This window comes from Diabrotica virgifera, chromosome 1 (assembly GCF_917563875.1).
Source record: "Diabrotica virgifera virgifera chromosome 1, PGI_DIABVI_V3a".
Lineage (NCBI taxonomy): Eukaryota > Metazoa > Arthropoda > Insecta > Coleoptera > Chrysomelidae > Diabrotica > Diabrotica virgifera.
In genome coordinates, this window is record NC_065443.1 from 117,301,268 (window position 1) to 117,323,930 (window position 22,663).

Sequence of the window (22,663 nt, forward strand, 5' to 3'; positions counted from 1 at the left end):
TTTAAGCATTTTAAACAAATAAGAAAAAGAAACTCATAAACCGTATAAAAAAACTTCAATATGGCGTTCTCGGAATATGTCTATCCTTATTTTGTTGCTTAGAAAATTGCAAAATAAGTAATAAATTTTGAGATTTTATAAATGTTCATAACTCATATATAAGTCAGAAAATTATGAGGTTACAGTAATACTTCGGACAGTTTATGAAAGAAGAACACTTATACTATTAACTTAATTAAATAAAAATGACAAAAAGTAATTTTAAACAGTGTAAAATTATTTTTCAAAAACATGTCGATTTTTTGGTTAGTTATAAACAATTATGTATAATAACTTTTTAATCGTTACCCATAGAAAAATTATTTTTTCATATTTAGAAAGACTGAATTTTTATACACATTTAGACAGAAAAACAATTGTCCTAGGACAATTAGGGACGAAGTTAGCCCTCCTTTTTTAATTCACATGTTCTTTCAAAATAATTATTTTGCAATATTTAGAATTATTTTTTGTCGTTTTTTTAAAATTAAATTAATAGTGTAAATCTTCTTTTTTCATAAACTATCAAAAGCATTACTGTAACTTCATCATTTTCTGACTTATAGTGTTGCAAAAGAATTAATTTGGGATAAACAAATGAAATACCTTTTAAACTATTTGACCAATTACTTTGTACTTTAGAGTATGATTTAAGCACCAGAAGTCTCAGCACTCCATGTAATAGGTTCTACGTTAATTTTTACATAAGTTATGAATATTTAAAAAAACTCAAAATTTTTGATTTATTTTGCAATATTCTCAGCAACCAATAAGGATAGACATATTCCGCTAACGCCATATTGAAATTTTTTATACGATTTATGAGTTTCTTACTCTCAAATTTGTTTAAAATGCTTAACTTTTTGGTACTAGATGAAAAAAGCGAAAATTTACCGTTTTTTGATCTTCATTTGTTTATAACTATGTATATCATCAAAATCAGCTGCTAGTGCGGCAGATTCGTGCAAATATTATAAGAATTGCACATTTAATGACACAAGCATATAATTTGGTCCACATATACTGCACTCATAAAGGTACAAATTTAGATATGAGGCCATCTCAGATTTTGCCTTTTACAAAAATGGCGGTAATTCAAAATGGGCGACTATACATAATATATGTGCTATTAGTCACATATTATGTGACTAATAGCACGATATCTTTTGAATGAAAAGTCCGATCTCAACCAAATTTGCTACATAGGTTCCTTTTGTAATTTACAAGATCGATATCGTGAACTGGAAGAATCGGTTTACCAGAAGTTGTGTTTTATCTGGTTTCTTATGTAAAACTATTTTATATGATGTAAATAATTTATTTTCAATTTTTTCACCCTGTGTGTATATTAATTTTTCAAAATGGTAGCACCACCATTGAAAAGAGCGTAAGAATATGTTTAAGGAAATATTTTGAACTTTTTAGTTATGTTTATTACCATTTAATAAATGCATAACGTATCTTCACATGTACCTATGTGTGGTAGATTCGTGCAAATATAAGAATTATTGTGCATTTAATGGTAGAGGCATATAATTTGGACCACATATACTACACATACAAAAGTTTAAATTTAGATATGAGGCCGTCTCAGATTTTGCCTTTTACAAAAATGGCGAGCATTCAAAATGGCGGCTGTAGAGATGTGACTAATAACACGATAACTTTTGAACGAAAAGTCCGATTTCAGCCAAATTGGGCACCAAGGTTCTTTTTTTGATGAGTAAGATCTAGGTTTTGAACCGGAAGAATCGGTTTACCAGAAGTTGTGTTTTTACTGTTTTTTATGTAAAAATATGTTGTTTCCTTTTCAATTCTTCCACCCTGTATATATTAATTTTTCAAAAAGGTAATACCGCCATTGAAAAGAGTGTAAAAATATTTTTTAGGAAAGATTTTGAACTTTATAGTTATGTTAATTACCTTTTAATAAATGTATAACATATGTTCACATTTCACATGTAGCCTATGTGCGGCAGATTAATTTTGAATGCCTGCCACTTTTGTAAAAGACAAAATCTGAGATGGCCTCATATCTAAATTTGAATCTTTCTATGTGTAGTGTATGTGGTCCAAATTATATGCTGTTAGCATTAAGTGCACAATAATTCTTATATTATTTGCACGAATCTTCCGCACATAGGTTCATAAGTACATGTGAAGATACGTTATGCATTTATTAATTGGTAATTAAAATAACTAAAGAGTTCAAAATATTTGCTAAAAAATATTTTTACGCTCTTTTCAACGCTGGTATTACCTTTTTGAAAAATTAATATATACAGGGTGAACATTATATACAGGGTGATGGATCGAACATTTTAGAGAAGTATATGCCAACAGAATAATAGAACACGAAATGGAAAATGAAGAAATAAAGGAAGAACTAAGCTGCACCGAATCGGAATTCACAAAAAAAGAAGTAAGTAAAGCAATACAACAGCTGAAAAGAGGGAAAGCAGCTGGAATAGATAACATTACCACAGAACTACTGAAAGCAGATAGAGAAACATCGGAAGAAATCCTGTATGTACTAATAAACAGAATATGGCAGGAGGAGAGAATACCTGATGATTGGAAAAAAGGTATAATTGTAAAGATACCCAAGAAGGGAGATCAAACGAATTGCAACAATTGGAGAGCAATAACACTACTTTCTACAGTGAGTAAAGTCATGACAAGGATGATACTAGAAAGAATGAAAGAAACTATAGACCAGTTGTTAAGACCAAACCAAGCGGGCTTCAGGAGTAATAAAGCATGCACAGATCATATTAACACATTAAGAAACATTGTAGAACAAACAATAGAATGGCAGAGCAAAATCTATATAAATTTCATTGACTTTAGACAAGCCTTTGACCGGATTAACAGAGAAAAAATGTGGGAAATACTAAAGAGATATGGAATTCCATTAAAATATATAAGAATTATCAAAATGTTCTATGAAAACTATACCGCACATATCATGCACAATGGGAAACTCACAGAACCAATCAACATAGACAGTGGAGTCAGACAGGGGTGTATTCTATCTCCAACCATATTTTTGATCTTAATTGACTGGGTCATGAAGAAGGCAACGAAAAATAAAACAGGAATTAGATGGAATGCTTTCGGTCAGCTTGAAGATCTAGACTTTGCAGATGATATATGTCTGGTGTCCGAAAAAAGACAACATATGCAGAAAAAAACAGAAAATGTGACAAAAGAAGCAAGAAAAATAGGACTAGAGATTAACACAAGAAAAACCAAACTTATGAAGATAAATACGGAAAGAGAAATGGGTATATTTATTGAAGGAGAAGAAGTAGAAAATGTACAGAAGTTTTGCTATCTGGGAAGCATAATTGACGCTAGCGGTGGAATAGAAGAGGAAATTAATGGAAGGATAACTAAAGCCCAAAATGCGTTCTACATGCTGAAGAAAACATGGGAGTCCAATAAATTAACAACCAAAACCAAAATCAGGATATTTAATACAAATGTAAAGAGCATTTTGCTATATGCAGCAGAAACTTGGAAAATAGAGAAAAAGATTATACAAAAGGTTCAAACATTTGTAAATAGATGCCTTAGACGAATATTGCAAATATATTGGCCAAATCGGATAAGTAACAAGGAACTTTGGAGAAAAACTAATCAAGAGCCGATAGCCAAAACGATAAACAGACGCAAATGGAAGTTTATTGGACACACATTAAGGAAAAATGAAGATGATATAACCAAACAAGCCCTGGATTACCAACCAACTGGAAAAAGAAAACAAGGCAGACCAATGACATCCTGGAAAAGAAATATTACCAGAGAGCTAGAAGACAATGGGTTAACATGGAAAGAAGTGAAAGCCCTGGCCAGAAACAGAGATGAATGGAGGGGGACTGTAGAGGCCCTATGTTCCAAATGGAATCAAGAGGAGTAAAGTAAAGTAAGTAATTACCTTTTAATAAATGTATAACATATGTTCACATTTCACATGTAGCCTATGTGCGGCAGATTAATTTTGAATGCCTGCCACTTTTGTAAAAGACAAAATCTGAGATGGCCTCATATCTAAATTTGAATCTTTCTATGTGTAGTGTATGTGGTCCAAATTATATGCTGTTAGCATTAAGTGCACAATAATTCTTATATTATTTGCACGAATCTTCCGCACATAGGTTCATAAGTACATGTGAAGATACGTTATGCATTTATTAATTGGTAATTAAAATAACTAAAGAGTTCAAAATATTTGCTAAAAAATATTTTTACGCTCTTTTCAACGCCGGTATTACCTTTTTGAAAAATTAATATATACAGGGTGAACAACATGTTTTTACATAAAAATTAAGAAAAAAACAACTTCTGGTAAATCAATTCTTTCGGTTCAAGACCTTGATCATACAAATCAACAGAAGAACCTACATACCAAATTTGGTTGAAATCAGACTTTTCGTTCAAAAGTTATCGTGCTATTAGTCACATATGTATAGTCGCCATTTTGAATGCTCGCCATTTTTGTAAAAGGTAAAATCTGAGATGGTCTTATATCTAAATATGAACCTTGATGTGTGTAGTATATGTGGTCCAAATTATATGATTCTACCAATAAATTCACAATAATTCTTATAATATTTGCACGAATCTGCCACATATAGGTACATGTGAAGATACGTTATGCATTTATTAAATGGTAAGTAACATAACTAAAAATTTTAAAATATTTTCCTACGAAATATTTTTACGCTCGTTTCAATTGCGGTATTACCTTTTTGAAAAATTAATATATACAGAGGGAAAAAATTGAAAAAAAAAACATATTTTTACATAAACAACCAGTAAAAACACAACTTTTGGTAAACCGATTCTTCTGGTTCACCACATCCATCTTGTAAATCAAAAAAAGAACCTATATACCAAATTTGTTTGAAATCGGACTTTTCGTTCAAGAGTTATGGTACTATTAAACACATATGTATAGTCGCCATTTTAAATGCCCGCCATTTTTGTAAACGGCAAAATCTGAGATGGCCTCATATCTAAATTTGAACCTTTATATTTGTAGTATATGTGGTCCAAATTATATGCTTGTACCATTAAATGTGCAATTGTTTCACATATCGGCCGCACTATGCAGGAAACATATAGGTTATTGTAATAGATGTCCTTACTACTCAAAAAATTTGGTTTCGGCCTGGAGGGGGTTGTGCCACCAACAAGATATTTTTTTCCTTAGTTCTCTAAACTAGAAGGGCATATTTGGATTTATAATGTATTAGGTATATAGTATCCAAAAAACCTACTTGCAACCTGGCTGGTGAAGTGTCCCGAACATGGTATATTTTTGCCTCATTTCCCTGGAGTATCAACATTGTTTTTAACGAAAATAAAATGGCCTTATACTTTATAGAGATCAAGCACGACTTTTATGGATAACTTCACGAGTGAAAAGCTGGATGAAAATTGTTACCTTTATGATGTCGAAAAATCGTAATTCTGATTTTAATGGCTCTGGGAGCTGTTCCAATAAGCCCGGAAATTATTTGGACAGTAATTAAAAGGGGGAAACACGATAGCTAACGTCAGCACAAACATTAAAAATTTCAGATAAAAACTTTATTGACCGAAGTTGAAGTGTTGAGTGAAATTTTATAACAATAATCTTCGAAATATTTTTACCGGTGAGTGGCTAGTTTTCAACAAGATGAACAGTAGAAAAATTTAAAGATATTTCTGAAAAAACACAATTAAAGCGCGAATAACTTCTTCCGGAAAGAGGCCCAAAGTGTGATGCCTGGGGAAATCGGAGAGAAGAGGATATGGGACTACTGATGAGGGGGAAAAGACCTCCAAAACCGGTATAGACTCTTCCTGCACTCTCCGATTTAACCAGAGCATTATGTAGCTGCTGCATTTTCGTGTTGCAAAGAAATTGAAAATGTTTATACATTTTCAATTCATTTACTCTTTTGTAAGAGTATTAAGGAACCTTTCTTGTTGGAACTTTTACCACGCTGAGCAGATGAGTTGGGAATTATTTAAAATTCTCTCATCTTAATTTCCTCGGCATCCGGTTTGATTTAAAAATTTTGAAAATCTCAGGAGGTGTAGCCAAAGAAAGTATTCCACCTGTTGTCAATCTGGTGGTATGGGAACGATGTTTATTGTCGTTTTCTGTGCTACTTCGATTGATAACTTACTCCGTTTACTTCTTCTTCTTTAGCCCATTTCTATCCACCTTTGGACATAGGCCTTCCTCAAATCTTTCCATATTTGTCTGTCCTTGGCTGTGCTTTTCTAGTGAGTTCCTGTAGCTTTTACAATATCATCCTTCCATCGCATCTGAGGTCTTCCTCTTCTTCCTGTACACGGTCTCCAGTTTTGTATTTCAGCATTCCATCTTTTACCTTCCTTTCTCGCATTGTGGCCCGCAAATATCCACTTTAACCCTGTTATATGTTCAGTTACATTTTTTACTTGTGTTTTCTCTCTTATCCATTTGTTTGATTTTTTGTCTTGTAGCTTTATTCCCAACATGGATCTTTCCATTTTTCTCGGAGTTATTTATATTTTGTTTATGTTGGCCTTTGTTAATGTCCATGTTTCTGGAACATACGTCAGAACATGAAGGATGTACTGGTCAAATACACGGGTTTTTAGGTTTTCTTCTTCTTCTTTTACTTCTTGGAGATCTTTTGATCTGTTTAATTCTGAAGCTGCCTCTGGTTAATTTCCTGGGAGGTAGATTGTCCACTATCCCTCCATCTTTTAGGTGGTTTTCCGGGGGTCTTGAACCGGGCGGGTTGTTTTCTAGAGAAATTTTTGGGAGTCTATTCTCATCTATTCGTCTTACATGGTTGCACCACATCCTCTTGCGCTGCCTTCCCCATCTTACAATATCTTGAATTTTGCATTGATCTCTAATGTCTGTATTTCTTACTCTGTCTCTTCTTGTTTTCCCACTATTGTTCTTAGGGTTTCCATTTCGGCAACTCTTAGCATCCGTTTGTTTTGTTGGTATCTTCGCGCACTTCTATGCCATATGTTATGATCGGTCGTATGCAAGTCTTGTAGATTCTAATTTTACTATCTGTGCGCATATACGGATTTGACCAGACTATCTCCAGCAAACATCCTGACAATGCAGACGCTTTGTTGATCTGACTCCTCAGGTTCTTTACTGGGTCGTGAGTGCTTGATATATCTATGCCCAGATATCTGAATTGCATTACCTGTTCTATGGGGTTATTCTCAACCAATAACTTACATCTGAGCGGATTTTTTGGTATTGTCATACGTTTAGTTTTGTTGGTAGAAATGTTCATATTTAGTTAGCGGCTTACTTGAAAGAACTGAAAGAGCTGTCTCTGAAGATCATCTTCTGATTCAGCAATAATTGCTGCATCATCTGCGTAACACACTATACCAATTCTTTTATTGCCCATTCTATATCCGAGATTAAGAGATGTTACTTTGTTTATAATTTTGCCCATGAGTAGGTTAAACAAGAAGAGGCTTAAACGGTCTCCTTGCCTAATTCCTCCCGGTGTTATAACATTTTCAGTGAACTGTTCTTCTGCTCTAACTTTGGTTACGTTGTTGTTATTAAGGTTATGGAATATCTTTGTTATGTTGGTCGGTGTTTTATTTTTTATTAATATATTTAGAATGTCTCCCAGGCGAACTCTGTCAAACGCCTTCGTCAGATCAATGAAGCAAATATACGCTGGCATGCCGAACTCTATAGCTTTTTTTATTTGTTTTATTATAAATACTGCGTCTGTTCTAGATCGCCCCTTTGTAAAACCTTGTTGTTCTTCAGCATTAGTGATTTGTCTTTCCAGTTTGACCTTCAGAATACCCGTGAAAAGTTTCATCGTTGTATTTAAGAGTGTTATTCCTCTGTAGTTTTGTGGGCAAGTTTTTTGTCCTTTTTTAAATATGGGGATTGTAATGCTCTTATGCCATTCCTCTGGTGTTTCTGTTTCGTTTAAGATTTTTTTAAAGAGTTGCGACAGTTTACTTGCAAGTTTTGGGCCTCCATCTTTATAAGTTCCTTTGGTGTACCATCCGTTCCAGGTAATTTTCTGTCTTTTAGCTTCTTGATATTTGCTTCTACCTCTTCGTCATTGATTGTAGCACTTATATGTGTTTCGTATTCATTTATATTCAGCGTTTCTTCAGCATCATATAGCTCTTTAAACGTTTTTAGGTATACTGTTGTATATAGTATTTTTACTAGAAAAGCGATATTACGTAGGTCAACATTTTTGACGTAAGAGAACTGTCAAAACATTAGGATGTGACTTTTCATTATTGCCATGTTTATAATAAATATGCCAGTAATGAAAAGTCACATTCTAATGTTTTGACAGTTCTCTTACGTCAAAAATTTTGACCTACGTAATATCGCTTTTGTAGTAAAAATACTATATTATACTACTATATATTTATAAAATAATTAATATGGAAGTGAAAATATTATGGTGTGTAAATTAATTTGAGATAATTTTATACTCTAATAAATAACTAACGAATTTGTCGCTGAAAGCTCCTTACGCCATTTCTTCAGTTAACTGAAGATTCATCTTCATATTGCTTGAAATTTATGTATTTTACTGTAATTTTTTGTGACGCATCCCAATCAAAGAATATCAAAATTAGAGAGATGTAAAAATTATACAATGAAAGAAAATATGTTTAAGTATATAGAAATCAACCTAGAAATGTGTATGTGTCTATGGATACGGTGTCCAAAAAAGCGTATAGTAGCGAAAAATGTAATTTTTGATAAAAAGTTTTGCTTGTTCTAAAACATCATAAATCAAAATAAAATTTTTTTTCCTGGAAACTGCCTGTTATAAACAGGTCGTACTGCTGTCAATCGGCTAATTGTACATCTTCCACTTCTTTGTGATCCACATTCCAGGACTCTGGTACTGGTACCCTGTACCAGCTTATGCATGTCTACTGAATGGGAAACGCATTATTTGGAGTCACTTGGTTGTTTCCAAAAAATATTTGCCGCCTGGATCTAATACATCGCAGGCAGGGCAGTGCCGTGCTATGACGCGGCAATGCGGTCGCATCACAAGGGGGGCGACATAATCAGTAAAATAAAAAAAAATTGTCAGATTGTATAAAAATATTGTCAGAAACTATAGAAAAAATTAAAAATTAGAGACAATATGGCTAATGACCAAACAAAAGTTTAATGAAATTGCAGAAAATTTTGATATAAGTTCCGAATTTCCAGCTGAAAATGAAATTAGAGCGAGGAGAAAAAAGCGTTTATTTGACTACAAAGAATATGCGGAGGAGCTCTTAACAGATGAAGCTAAATTTAAAATAAATTTGTTCATCTATACTTTAAACATTGCCGTTAATTCTTTGATTGATCGATTTTCGCTTCTAGAAACTCATAATAAAAATTTTAAATTTATATATGATATTTTTAAATTGAGGGAAATAGATGATGAAACACTAGAAAAATATTGTATGAATCTTTATTCAATACTTTCAATAGAAGAAGAAAAAAATCTGATGATATAATGATCTTCTAGAAGAATTGCGTGATATATTTCAAATGATACCATATTCCATGACACCTTTATAGAGGTTTTGAACTATTTGTGCCAAAATGACTAAATTTCTTTATACCCAAATGTAGTTGTAAACTAAGAATTTTATTAACACTCCCTGTCTCGGTAGCTAGTGGGGAAAGAAATTTTTCAAAATTAAAAACTATTTACGAACATAACACAAACAAAACTAAAAAATTTAGCACTTATTTCAATAGAGTTCTCACTACCTGCTACACCTGTCTCTCCCAACTAGATTACACCAATCTGATTGATGAGTTTTACCAAAATTAAAGTCAGAAGGGTAACATTATAATTTTTGTAAATGTTACTTAAGAGCATAGACGCAAAATTTGCTTGCAATGCTTTTTAAATGCTTTCACTTTTTTTCGAATACTGAAAGAACTAACAAATATTTTTGAAAAATTTAAACGCAGATTGAAAGATTACATTATTACCGAGGGTCGAAAGTCCCTTAGAATAAACAAAAGGTTTCTTTTGAATAAGATATTTGTAATTAAAAATTACCCTCAATTTTCTCTTTTTTTTTTCACCCTGTAACTTATTCAAATAAACATTATAGATATTTTCAGGGACGTTAGGCCCTCTGTAATAATGTAATCTTTTAGCCTGCATTTAAATTTTTCAAAAATTCTAAATAGTTTTCTCAGGATTCGAAAAAAAAATGAATGCATTTAAAAAGCATTTCAAGCAAATTTTGCGCATACCCACTTAATGTAGTGTTAATACATATTTCATTTAATTTAAAGTATATTTGTTTTTAAAATAGAAGTTTTCGTTAATTTTGTGTAGTTTCTTTTAATAAAAATAAAAGTTAGGTAAGTTTCACTAATATTTAAGGGGCGGCATTTCGAAGATTTGCATCATATTGAAAAGATGTACCGGACGGCTCTGATCGTAGGCATGCAAGATATGGTTGAATGTTTGAGATTCTCTGCTACAGAGACTATTTCTACAGATTCTTTTTAAAACGTGCTTCACTTTATAGTCTATATACAGCATAGTCTATGTAAATCCCTATTAATTTTTGCACTATATTTGGAAATGTAAAAATAATCTAGTATCATACGTTTACAATGTACCTATCAGCTCCGGTAAATAATTTTAAATTTGTCAATCTTTTTATTTTTCTGCTTCTTAGCTTTCTATCGTCCATATTTGGATATAGGCCTCCTCCAACTCCTTCCATGGATCTCTATCCTGAGCAATATACTTCGAATGTAGTTCTGCTAATGTTTTAATATCGTCTACCCATCTCATCTCTTTCTCTTGGTCATCTTTGTGAGGTTTCCAATGTTGTATTGTGGTATTACAACGTTGGACTTTTTGGCTAGCAGTCTGACCTGTGAAGCTTCATTTAAGTTTGACAACTTTTGTTGTAATATCCTAGATTTTGTTCTTGATCTTACCCAGTCGTTCCTCATTCTATCTGACAACTGTATACCTAACATTGCCCCTTCTGTTGTGGTTAGGTTGTTCACTTTTGCCTTAGTTATGGTTCAGATTTGAGATTCGTATGTCATGATAGGAAGGATGGACTGGTTGAACACTTTGGTCCTCAATAATTGAGTTACTCTGCGGTTCTTATGTATCCAACTTTTTCAAGTTTCCAAGTTTTACAAATAGTGCCCATGCCAGTCTTACTCTTTCCGCACCAAAGTGATTTCCGCATTTTGGTTCTCTTTGTCAAGTTTCAGAATTTGGCCTGGGTAGACATATTCTTGGACTTGTTCTATCTCATTGCCATTTATAGTTATATATCTGGGATCGTTTATGTCTGTCATTGTTTTTGTTTTTGTCATACTCATTTCTAGGATGACGTATTGGGAGCTGCCTGCGATTTAGATACTCTCTACTCCTACATAGTTTGTAACTTCACGAATATGCTCACACTATAATCACGATGTTATCAGCGAATCTGACGTGGTTTACATAGAATGGCGTGGAAATTAGACATCGATCAATTGTCATTAGAAGTGGGTCAAATAAAATTTAATTATGTAAAGAATTGATCTGTAATTAATAACATGTTTAATTAATTTTTGCAGTGATGCAAATAAGTGATCTGCAGTTATACCTACTATTAATAAATATAAACTGCTCGTCAAAAGTTAGGGATATTGAAAATTATGCTCATTTTCATAGCTGATTTTTTCGAGAACAGATTAACGGATTCTACTAATTTTTTTTATCATTTTAGATTTTTCTTTAGTATTTACACAGTTGTGCAAAAGTTTACTCAAAACTTCTTTTTTGTACTTATACCGGGTGGAAGATAAGACATGTGTTTCTTATGTTAAGTTTGAGACGCCGTGTAGGGGAGACGAGGTGCAAATGTGAGTATTCACCAGAATTTAATTGTAGCCTTATGTTTTGTGAACATTTTGCTTTTTGAATGTCCCTGATATCTTTAGAAACAAAGAAAAGAGACTTTTTTGTAGTTTAACATGTCTCTTAACCGAAACAAAAGTTTGAGACGCCTTGTAGGGAGGAAAAGACATAAAGGTGGGTATACATAGGTATTATGGTGTAGTCTCATATTTTGCGAATATTTTATTTTTTTAGTTTCTCTGATATCTTTAATAACAAAGAAACTAGACGGTTTTATTCTTTAGTATGTGTTTTTACTGACGACATGCGACACGGGAAGAGGCCATGTCTTGTCATACCACTAAGATGAATTTAGTTTCTACATATATAGTGCGAAAGGAACAGAGTGTTTAAAGAAAAAATCTGTGTAATGTTCCTCTCGCTATTTAAGGAGCCTCCACGAAGACACCAAATCTCTATTTATTCTCGGAGAAATTCCGCTCCAAAACATCACATGGCCTCCATTAAACAATCTCGTCTCTCTTATATTACGCTGTGCATACCGCTTACCTGGTCGACAAATAACTCTTATAGGTGTCGATAAGAATTGTTTATCTTATGTGCCTTTCTGTTTTTGAAGTTTTGTTAACTGCTATTATTTATTGTTAATTTAGTTTTGTTTCAGTTAAAACACCTGTTAAAGAGTAAACCACCTATCTTCTTTGTTTCTAAAGATATCAAGGACATTCAAAAAAGAAAATGTTCACAAAACATTAGACTACAATACAATTTCGATGTATACTAACATCTGAACCTCGTCCTCCCTACAGGGTGCACAAACTTAACATAAGAAAAACATTTCTATTCTTCCACCCGGTATAAGTACAAAAAAGAAGTTTGCGTAAACCTTTGCACAACTGTGTAAATACTAAAGAAAAATCTAAAATAACAAAAAAAAATGAGCGGAATCCGTCAATCTGTTCACGAAAAAATCAACTATAAAAATGAGCATAATATTCCATATCTCTAACTTTTGAGCAGCAGTTTATCTGCATTATATTCGCTAGTGTGTTAGTTTTTATTGTTGTCTGTTCATGAAAAAATCAACAATATTGGTTGAAGCCATTAATTATGGCTTTGTTTTAAGCCATACGTGGCATTTACAACAGAAAACAGTTGTACCTTATTGTAAATAGAGTCTACTAAGCGTTTTATTGTTTCATGTGGTTTGAAAATGTTTACATCTCAACTAGGAACAATCTACTCGCTTATTTACAAAGAAAGTAATTCAGAAAGCTCAAACAATGCTTCCTTTGTGAGCAAATACCGCCCTATAAGCAGGTCATCACTATTAACAAAGTGTTATTTAAACTTCCTTGTGCCTACCAATGTTCTTCTCTTTCAATACGGCAATCTTTATTACACGCCATCAACTTTTCATACCTGTATCGTAATCTGAACAATTAATTTTATAAATAAGCGGCGGCACTATTAAAAGGCCTCAAACAACATAAAAAGTGAGCCGTATGCGGTAGCACTTATACACAGTGATCCTTCTTTTGATCCGGCTAGAACAAATTAATCCGAGGCCGACCGACGATAGGAGGGGAAGGGGGGAACTGTCAACGGCAAAAAACATATCAACAGTTGGAGATTTATTTTACAAATGGTGGAAAAAGTGCTGGGAAAAGGTAGAAATAATCAAGGAATGAAAACCATATGATGACTTAACCGTTCTTATATAAGATAAACTTATTTTTTTCTGTTTAGATTTTCTGTTTCTCTCTAGTTTAGTGAACGTTAATTTTTTCTACTGTTTTCAATCTGGTGGTATGTAGAACGATATTTATTGTCGGTTTATGTATTAGTATCACAAAACTCACCTCATGGGCAAACATTATAGTCACAAAATATACAGTCATCATCATCATCATCTTTTCCTAGGGACAAAAAACTTAGTGGTGGAACGTTGAAGTGCAACAGAAGGTTATGGAGAAGAAAGTGGCTAGAGAGAGGTATGAGAGGTCCAAAAGAGAGCAAGCCGCACAAAATAGTTCAGTGCTAGTTTTCCCAAACCATTGGCGTAGATTTTTAAGCCAAGAAGTTGTACGGCGGCCCACACTTCTTTTTCCCATTATTTTACCTTGCATGACAAGGTGAAGTATGTCATATATGTGTCTGGGTGACGCATTATGTGACCAAAGTATTCCAATTTACGCCTTTTAACCGTGTTCACTACTTCACAACTTTTGCTCAAACGTTGCAAAACCCTTTCGTTTGTGACTCTTTCTATCCAACTGATCTTCAGAATACGGCGGTAGACCCACATCTGAAATGCTTCTAGGTTTTTTAAAAGCGATTCTGTCAGGGTCCATGCTTCAAACCTGTAAAGTAGTACTGGGAATATATAACATCGAACCATTCTTATGCGAAATTCCAAATTGAGATCATGACTGCACAGGATTTTCTTAAATTTCATAAAACTTGTTCTTGCTTTGGCAATTCTTCTTTTTATTTCTGTACTAGGGTTCCGGCTTTCATTAATATGAGTACACAGATATGCAAGATAACTTACGCGTTCAATTGAGCCATTACCAATTGTTACGTTATAGTTATTATTATTTACGGCTGCCTGTTTACTAATAACCATAAACTTGGTTTTTCTTGCGTTGAGTTTCAGTCTATATATCGCGCAGAACGCCACCATTCGGTTCAATAACGCTTGAAGATGTTCAATTGATCCTGTCACTAACAATGTGTCATCTGCGTATCTGATATTGTTCATAATGATGATGGATAACAACAATTATTTATTTGTCAACGATGACGGGCGGAAGATGAATTTGAAAAAATTAAATGTATAATGATGACTAAATCAGCAGATACAAACATCCAGTTGATTACTGAAGATACTATAATTGAGAATGTAGATAACTACAAATACTTATGAACATGAATAACATAAATTGTAGACCAAACAAAAGAAATTAAAACACGTATTGAAATAGCATGAACATCATTCATTAAACTTTCTTTGTTGTGGGGATACAATTTTAGAACTACGCCAAAGGATGCTTCGGTGTTACGTGTTCTCTACTCTTCTTTATGGCTTGGACGCATGGACACTAAAACAAGTACATGTAAATAAGTTCGCCCCCTTTAGAGTTTGGTGTTAGAGAAGAATCCTACGAATAGGTATCATGTATTTAAACATTGTCAAATGTGGAAGTAACTAGAAGGATCGGAAATGAAGAGGAAATAATATTAACTATCTAAAGACGAAAATTTGAGTAAGCGAAATGTTGGAAGACATCCTGGATTAAGAACTCGAGGAAATGGTTTGAATGCAGTAGTTTTTTATGCATTAAGAGCGACGATCAACAGGGTCCACATAGTCGTGATGATTTCCATCCTGCTATAGAAGATGGACCTTGAAGAAGAAGATGGAACATGAACAAAATATAGCGATACTGGGATTGACAATTGTTTATGTAGTACAATTTTTGATAGCACATGATACGAATTTATTGGTTTGTTCTATTATCTTTGTAAATTCTTGTACCAAACTGAGAACAGAAGGTACCGATATTTATAATTATTCCAATATAGGAATCTTGTGTAGTACTACAAGTTTCACATTACAAAAAATCCGCCCGTACATTAATATGTCTTTTTTGATCAGATCGCCCTGTATGTTGCACAAGCAGTAGGCAGTACAGGTGCTTGACAAGTTTACACTGCTACTTGTAAATCGTTTATCGGACACACAAGCGTTTGGTAAATACCATAACGTATGTGAACATGTCGGTGTAGTACTACTTGTGCTGCCGACGGTGATAACAATGACAGGAAGAGACATTTTGTTAGGTTTAAACAATGTACGAGGGACAGCAGAGATCTGAGATAACGTATGAACTATACAACATAAAGTAAAGGGAAAAGAGGTAGGAGCCCTGAATTCAGGGTACTGTGGCAAAAAAATATAAGAACAGAAAATAAAAACAAATTCACAACACAATATTAAAACCAGTATTAACCTAGGAGAACCACTGAGAAAGATTTTTGGAGGAAGTCAGCAAGAGGATCTAGACTGGAACACATAAGAAACGACGGCATTAGACAACAAATGAGAATAGAAAGAACAATCATGGATGACGAAAAACAAGAGCTAGTAGAAAAACGAGAGCTAGTTAAATGTATAGAAATATACAAAAGAGAATGACGTACGCAAAGAAAAACTGGTGAATGGGAAATAGGCCACAGAAATTACACTACTCGAGAAATCACTGAGGTTGCAGAAAGCGAACGTAAGCAGACTAATACGATATAAGAAAGGATCATCATCATAGCAATAGTATCAACAACTTTGGATGGTGAAAGGATTGTAAAAAGTAATAGTTTTAAGTACCTAGGATCGGTATTACAAAGTAATGGGAAAATAGATGGAGGTGCATGCAGTGCAATTAGAGTTGGATGGATGAAGTGGAAGGAAGAAAGTTCTATAAAACAGGCATAAGACTAGCTATGATGTACTAAACTGAATGTTGGCCAGATAAAAAGACAGAGGAATAACAAATGTATGTAGCGGAAATGCTTAGATGGATGAGGAGAGTAACACAAAACGATAAAATTAAAAAAATAATGTGTGTGTACTTTGTACGCACGTAAGACGTTATACTTCTATTATATGATTTCTTAAAATTAAATATACTTTAAACAGTTTGTTTTAATTTTCTTAAACACTAATTTAATTTTGTGCTTACCGCTTTCAAAAAAATAAAAAAAAAAGTATAGGATTGCTCCGGACTCGAACTCAAGACCTCTCGATCTCTGGCCGAATGCTATATCAAATACGCTACGAGGACTGTGTCTGTATCGGTTCGGACGTACCTAATGACAATTCACGGTAACAAACAGACTGGAAGGTGAAGTATAATAAATATACAATAAAATGTTTTAATAATACTCATCTTACTCCTGAGGAAGACAAATCCAAAGACACAAAAATTATAAAATATATTTACTAAAAACACTAATATTTTCTTTTCACACCTTTTCTTGCACTGATATATTTATACATAACTTGAAAGATTCAGCAACAAAACGCCATACTGTCTGTGTGCGCATGAGCGCAGTTTTATGAAATTTTACTCTCAATCGCGCCTAAAGAAGTATAACTTCAAAAATAAATATATTTGGGGGACTGACACCAATTGATGCCAAAATGAGAGAGCATAGGTTAATACGATGGTTTGTTTAATTGCTCAATGTCGAGACAATAATCACCCAATGTGAAGCATTGTTGATCTGCGGAATCCTGGAAGGAGTAAAAGAGGAAGACCAAAGTAGACCTGGGAGGAGACGCTTAGAAGGATATTTTAAAGGAGACTGATATTGATATGGCCCAAGATAGAAAGTTATGAAGAATTTAATTTAGGAAGCAGGGCTACAGGTAAAGAAATTGATGATATAGATGTAGATAGTAACGGGACTGTTTAGATCCCTTTTACAGTTATTGTTAAAAATTTGCCAATTTTGACATTAGACAAGCTTCTTTGTTATGTCATATCCTTTTTTATCTTTACCATTGCTCATTGGACACACTTACTACATTTTTTTTAGATATCTAACGGTATTTTTTGCATACAACAAATAAAGTGCGCCTTCGATTCACATGTTTTCAAATGTTTTCAACTTTTATTACTTTCTAAAGATTGTTTCTAATTCTTCTAAATTCTCTTACTAGTATCTGCCATTGTTTATTTATATGGTCTACATCTGCATACAAGTATTAAACAACATTGTGAAAAGTCTATGTCGTTGCTCGGCTCTATTCTTGATGCAAATCCTTCAGATTTGTTCTGGTTGTGAAAATGTATTGGTACTGCTTGGTGCTACTACAACTTGGCGGTAACTCTTACATCGTTAAACACTTAAATACTACTACTGTTATTAAAGTATCTACTGCCCCGTTTATAACTTACAGTTTAATGCATGAATAAAGTGAAGAAATGGTCCTGTTATCTTCATATTCATAGTACACTGAAGCATAAAAAATATAATATTCAGCATTATCCGGAGCCTATTATTATAATATCCGGAGCTATATTATTAATTTGCAAATTTGTCGTATAAATATAAATATTATAGTAAACTATAAATATTACACGCCATCAAGAATTTGACCATCTAAGAGAAAGTACATACAATAAAAACGAAGACTTTGTTGCGCATGGAATTAAAATTTAAGTACGTTTATATAAAAAGATGCAACTATGCTTGTTGTTGTGATTATCAATAATTATACAAAATGAGTGAATGTAAAGTCATTATCTAAAAAATTACTAGGTAGTTAACTGTTTTTCCTTTAAGTCCACTTTGGATCAACGACCATATCGGTGGAAATAATTGCGTGGTTTATATCGAGTTATTTTAAACAGTTATTATTAGATAGTTGGAGGAAATTTTCAGTATTCTAAATATGTTTGTGAGATTAGCAAAAAAATGCAGAATCGGGAAAATGAAGTATGTAGTAGTAGACACTAAAACATTTTCTTTTGTTGTTCTCTTCCATTTTTAATTTTTATTTATAATTCTTTTTGGTTTGAAAAAGAGCATTGAATGGTACTAGGTTATACTAGGGTGACTAAATCATAAACTTAAAAAACGGGTTTGGGGAGGGGAGTTTGGGAGAAAAAGAGCATTGAATGATACGAGGTTATAGACAGAAATGTTCTAACATTGGGCCATAACTAGGAACACAAGAGCCAAAAGGAGTTAAAAGAAAAATGAAAAGTTATTTTTCTGAAATAATTACAACGAAACCTACACCATAAATCATTTGCAACTTCTGGTGTTTTTCTGTTTCTGGTGCAATTGAACACTGCAATGTAAATGTACTTTGCGTAATATGCAGAAACTAAAGACTTAATTTAGTCTGATTTATACTGAAACTTGGAACCTACCATTGTTCCGCCAATAGAGAGCATTCAACTGGAATAAACAGATCCCTGACAAGGAATCGTTTTTTCAGAAAAATGTTAAACGGTGAAATGAAGTTCAGGAATTGGCTACTTTATTCTACATCGAAAAAGAGTGTATTTTATTTTCCTTGCCGTAGGCCAGAATAAAAAATCACAATAAACTGGCTGAGTACCTACGTACTTTGTTTTGCAGCAGAATCCTGTCTGAACGCCACTTCTTTTTCATTTTTTACAAGAATTATATAAGTACATTTTTCTCGGTTTCCACATATAATATAGATGAAAAATTTTGACTGACAACTTAAAATCACCTGTTGTGAAATCTCTTAGTGAAACAATATTTGTGAGTGTCAAACTGCAGCTGTGAAATATTCTATATTTGAAAAAATGGACGCTTTTGAAATGGCTTTATTAGCTGTCATTTGGCAACATATTTTAGGAAGAGTGAACCTATCCACTAAGTATGTCCCGAGTCTTGCAATGGATCTGGGTTCTGTCGTTAAAGAGTAAGCTCTTTCAAATTACTTTACCTTAATTACAAATAATTTGGCCATTTATGAAGAGGAAGCCAAAAAATTGTGCCCAAATAAAACATATAAAGAAATAAGTAAGAGAAAGAAATCAATTTGATGAGGGGGCCGATGATGAACTAAACTTAAACTTTTCAGCTAGTGATGAGATGAAAATCCACACATTCTATAATCGACACTGATAAGAGCCCTGCCTGAATAGACGTTTGGAATGTTATGTTTTCGTGTTATAACAGATTTGCAAAAATTAAACAATGAAGAAATTATTAAAGATCCTGAAAATCTGATACAAATTTATAAAAACGACCTAGATACGTCATTACACATGAATGCATTCACTTAAAGGGTCATTTGGATACCACAATAAAATCACTAATTGACATATCTAAATATTTAAAAAAGAATGAATTGAAAGATATTTTCCTTAATTTTGACATTGCTTTGCACATTTAGTTGTGCATCCCAGTTGCCAACGTGTCCGCTGAAAGGTCATTAAGGTCCTTAAGAATTAAAAATAATTTCCGATCAAGTATGGCGCAAGAACGTCTTAACAATTTGTCCATTTTGTTCCTAGAAAGTGACGTAACAAAGGCGATAAATTATGTCGACATGATAGATGATTTTACCAAAGAAAAATCAAGAAAGAAATCTCTGATGTGATCAAACTGGAATGACAATTTTTTCTGTTATTATGTATATAAACATCGTAGATTAAATCCACTTTTGGTGTATACTAGAGAATTGCCTAGGGCGCCAATTGACCTAAATGCGGTCCTATTCATTCGACAAAAGGATTAGACATGGAATAAAGAAATATCTAATATATTGGTCACCAAAGAAATATAAGGAGGAAAGGACTAAAGGATCTTAGATGCAATGGACTGGAGATATCAAGAAAGATGCTGGAAACAATACTGGATAGACAACAAAAGAGAACACAATTTCAATAAATAGATATAATAAAGCTAAATACATAAAAAGGATCAAAATGACAAGGTGTCAGTTTAAGAGGAACAGTCAATATTAACTATATTGAGTTTATGCGATATAATTAGTTTATGCTACCAAAACATCAAGAGCTTTCGTTGATTTTAAAAAATTTGATTTCGAAAACTCTGTTTTCGATCTGAGAGTTGAAGATTCAATAAATTTATGGTTTATCCCCAAAAAATATTAAAACTACTCGTCAATAGCTAAAAACGCGCCAGTTACGCCAATATTTTATACAAATTTGTTGAAATTAGTACAAATTATCAATTATCTGAAAATTTTTAACACCTTTTTACCAATAACATTTTGTAAAATTTTTGAGATGAATGGAAAATTCTATAAATAACAAGTTATAGCGGAATGTACAAATTATAGCAAATACTAAATAAATGACATATAAATCGAATTATATACCACAACTTTTATTTTCGTCAGCATAAAATTGTTATTTTGAATAAGAAAAAAATCCTACCTGTGTGAGGACTCGCATGTTGCAGACCACGCGCCAACACGTCAAAAAAGCACACCTGACGATTCTCTTCGTCGTTCCGCGATTCTCGTATTCGTTATCTCTCACTACGTCTTTCTGTTCACCGCTACACGAAAGCCGATCTCCGACTAACTCACAAAACTCCAAACGGCCTCCACTGAGCCTGCACGTCCATGACGGCGCGAGATATAAACGTTCCCCACCACCCTTAACACGGGGATGCGCCACTCGGAATTTTTACACTAATCTTAACCCCGGATGGGCAGGGTTAACCGATTTTTGGAAATACGAACAAGTGATTTCCTGCTGACTGAAAAGGTATTTTCTGTAAGTAAGCAAGGCTGACATGAGCAATAAAAAGGACAAATAACTTTTTTTAAATAAATAAATCCTAATTGTTTCTTTTTTGATATTTCCTTATTGAGTTAGAGAAATCTATTTCAATTAACTCTTTTGAGTTTTCTTTTAAATTGATGATTTTCAATACAATTTTATGTAAACGTCGTGGGTTTATTGTTTGAGATTATAAGGCGACCACCGATAACTCGGAAGTCCGGCTAACCCAAACCGATTTTCATCAGACAAAACAAAATTTTTTTCATTTCAACTGAGTTTTTTACCAAGAAATAAACAATACTCTATACAACTGTATGTAATTTAGATGTACTGTGCATATGGATTTCATGTTTTGGCATTTATAATGGAGTTTATCTCTAAGTATACCGTATTTTAATAATTTTTACCATATTCTCCGGCTAACCCGGATTTTCGATAACCCGGATCGGCCGATGTCCCGATTAATCCGACTTATCGAGGTTCCACTGTATTAATATTTCTTTATATAGAACTTTTCAAATTAATTCTATTTTAAGTACTGTTGCAGCATTAAATGCTTTATTGTTTTATTAATCCTGTATCGATTAACTTTCTTCTTCTAAAACTTCCCTCTCCTATCGGAGGTTCGATATCATAATGGCTATGGTCACTTTGTTGGCTACTGCTCTGAACAGTTGTAATGAACTACAGTTAAACCATACTCATACTCTAAGGTTCCTCAGCCAGGAGATGCGTCTTCTTCCTATACTTCTTCTTTCTTGGATCCTTCGTTGCATAATAATTCTCAGCAACTCATATTTTTCTCCTCTGGTAATGTGACCCAAATATTCTAATTTTCTAGTTTTTATTCCCTTCATAATTTCTAACTCCTTATTTAAACGTCGGTGGCACTTTAACACTGGTAATCCTTTGAACCCACTGAATTTTCAATATTCTTCTGTTCAACACCACATTTCGAACGCCTTTTTTCTTCTTATGAATGTGTTGTCTCTTCAATGTTCAAGCTTCCATTCCGTATAGCAATATAGAAAATATGTAACACCTTAGAGCCCTCAATCTGAGAGGCAAATGAAGGTTTGTTTGTAAGCAGTGTCTTCAATTTTATGAATGCTTGCCTTACAGTTTCAATTCGGACTTTAGTTTCTTTGCTTTGGTCATTAATCAACCCAGGTTCCCAGATAATTGTATGTCTTTACTTTTTCTATTTGGGTTTGCTCTATCATTAACCTTTCATTTCCATGTTCTGTTTTTGAGACAGTCATAAATTTAGTTTTTTTCTTGTTTATTTTTAGTCCGTATCGAATGCAATAATCGTTAATTCTATTTAGCAATTCCTGTAGAGATTCCAGAGTGTCTGCCATTATAACGGTGTCATCAGCGAATCTTATGTTATTTACTATT

At 33.2% G+C, this 22,663-nt stretch overlaps 1 protein-coding gene across 1 annotated transcript in view; it reads right to left on the reverse strand.

Moving 5' to 3' along the window:
- The window catches only part of LOC114349525 (palmitoleoyl-protein carboxylesterase NOTUM), a 129,995-nt gene extending 108,930 nt beyond the window's left edge, over positions 1-21,065 (reverse strand). Inside the window, exon 1 of the mRNA XM_050659704.1 lies at positions 20,909-21,065. Within this exon, the coding sequence (XP_050515661.1) occupies positions 20,909-20,926 (18 nt within the window). The 5' untranslated portion in view covers positions 20,927-21,065. The remainder of the gene's footprint in view (positions 1-20,908) is intronic.
- Positions 21,066-22,663: the final 1,598 nt, after the last annotated feature.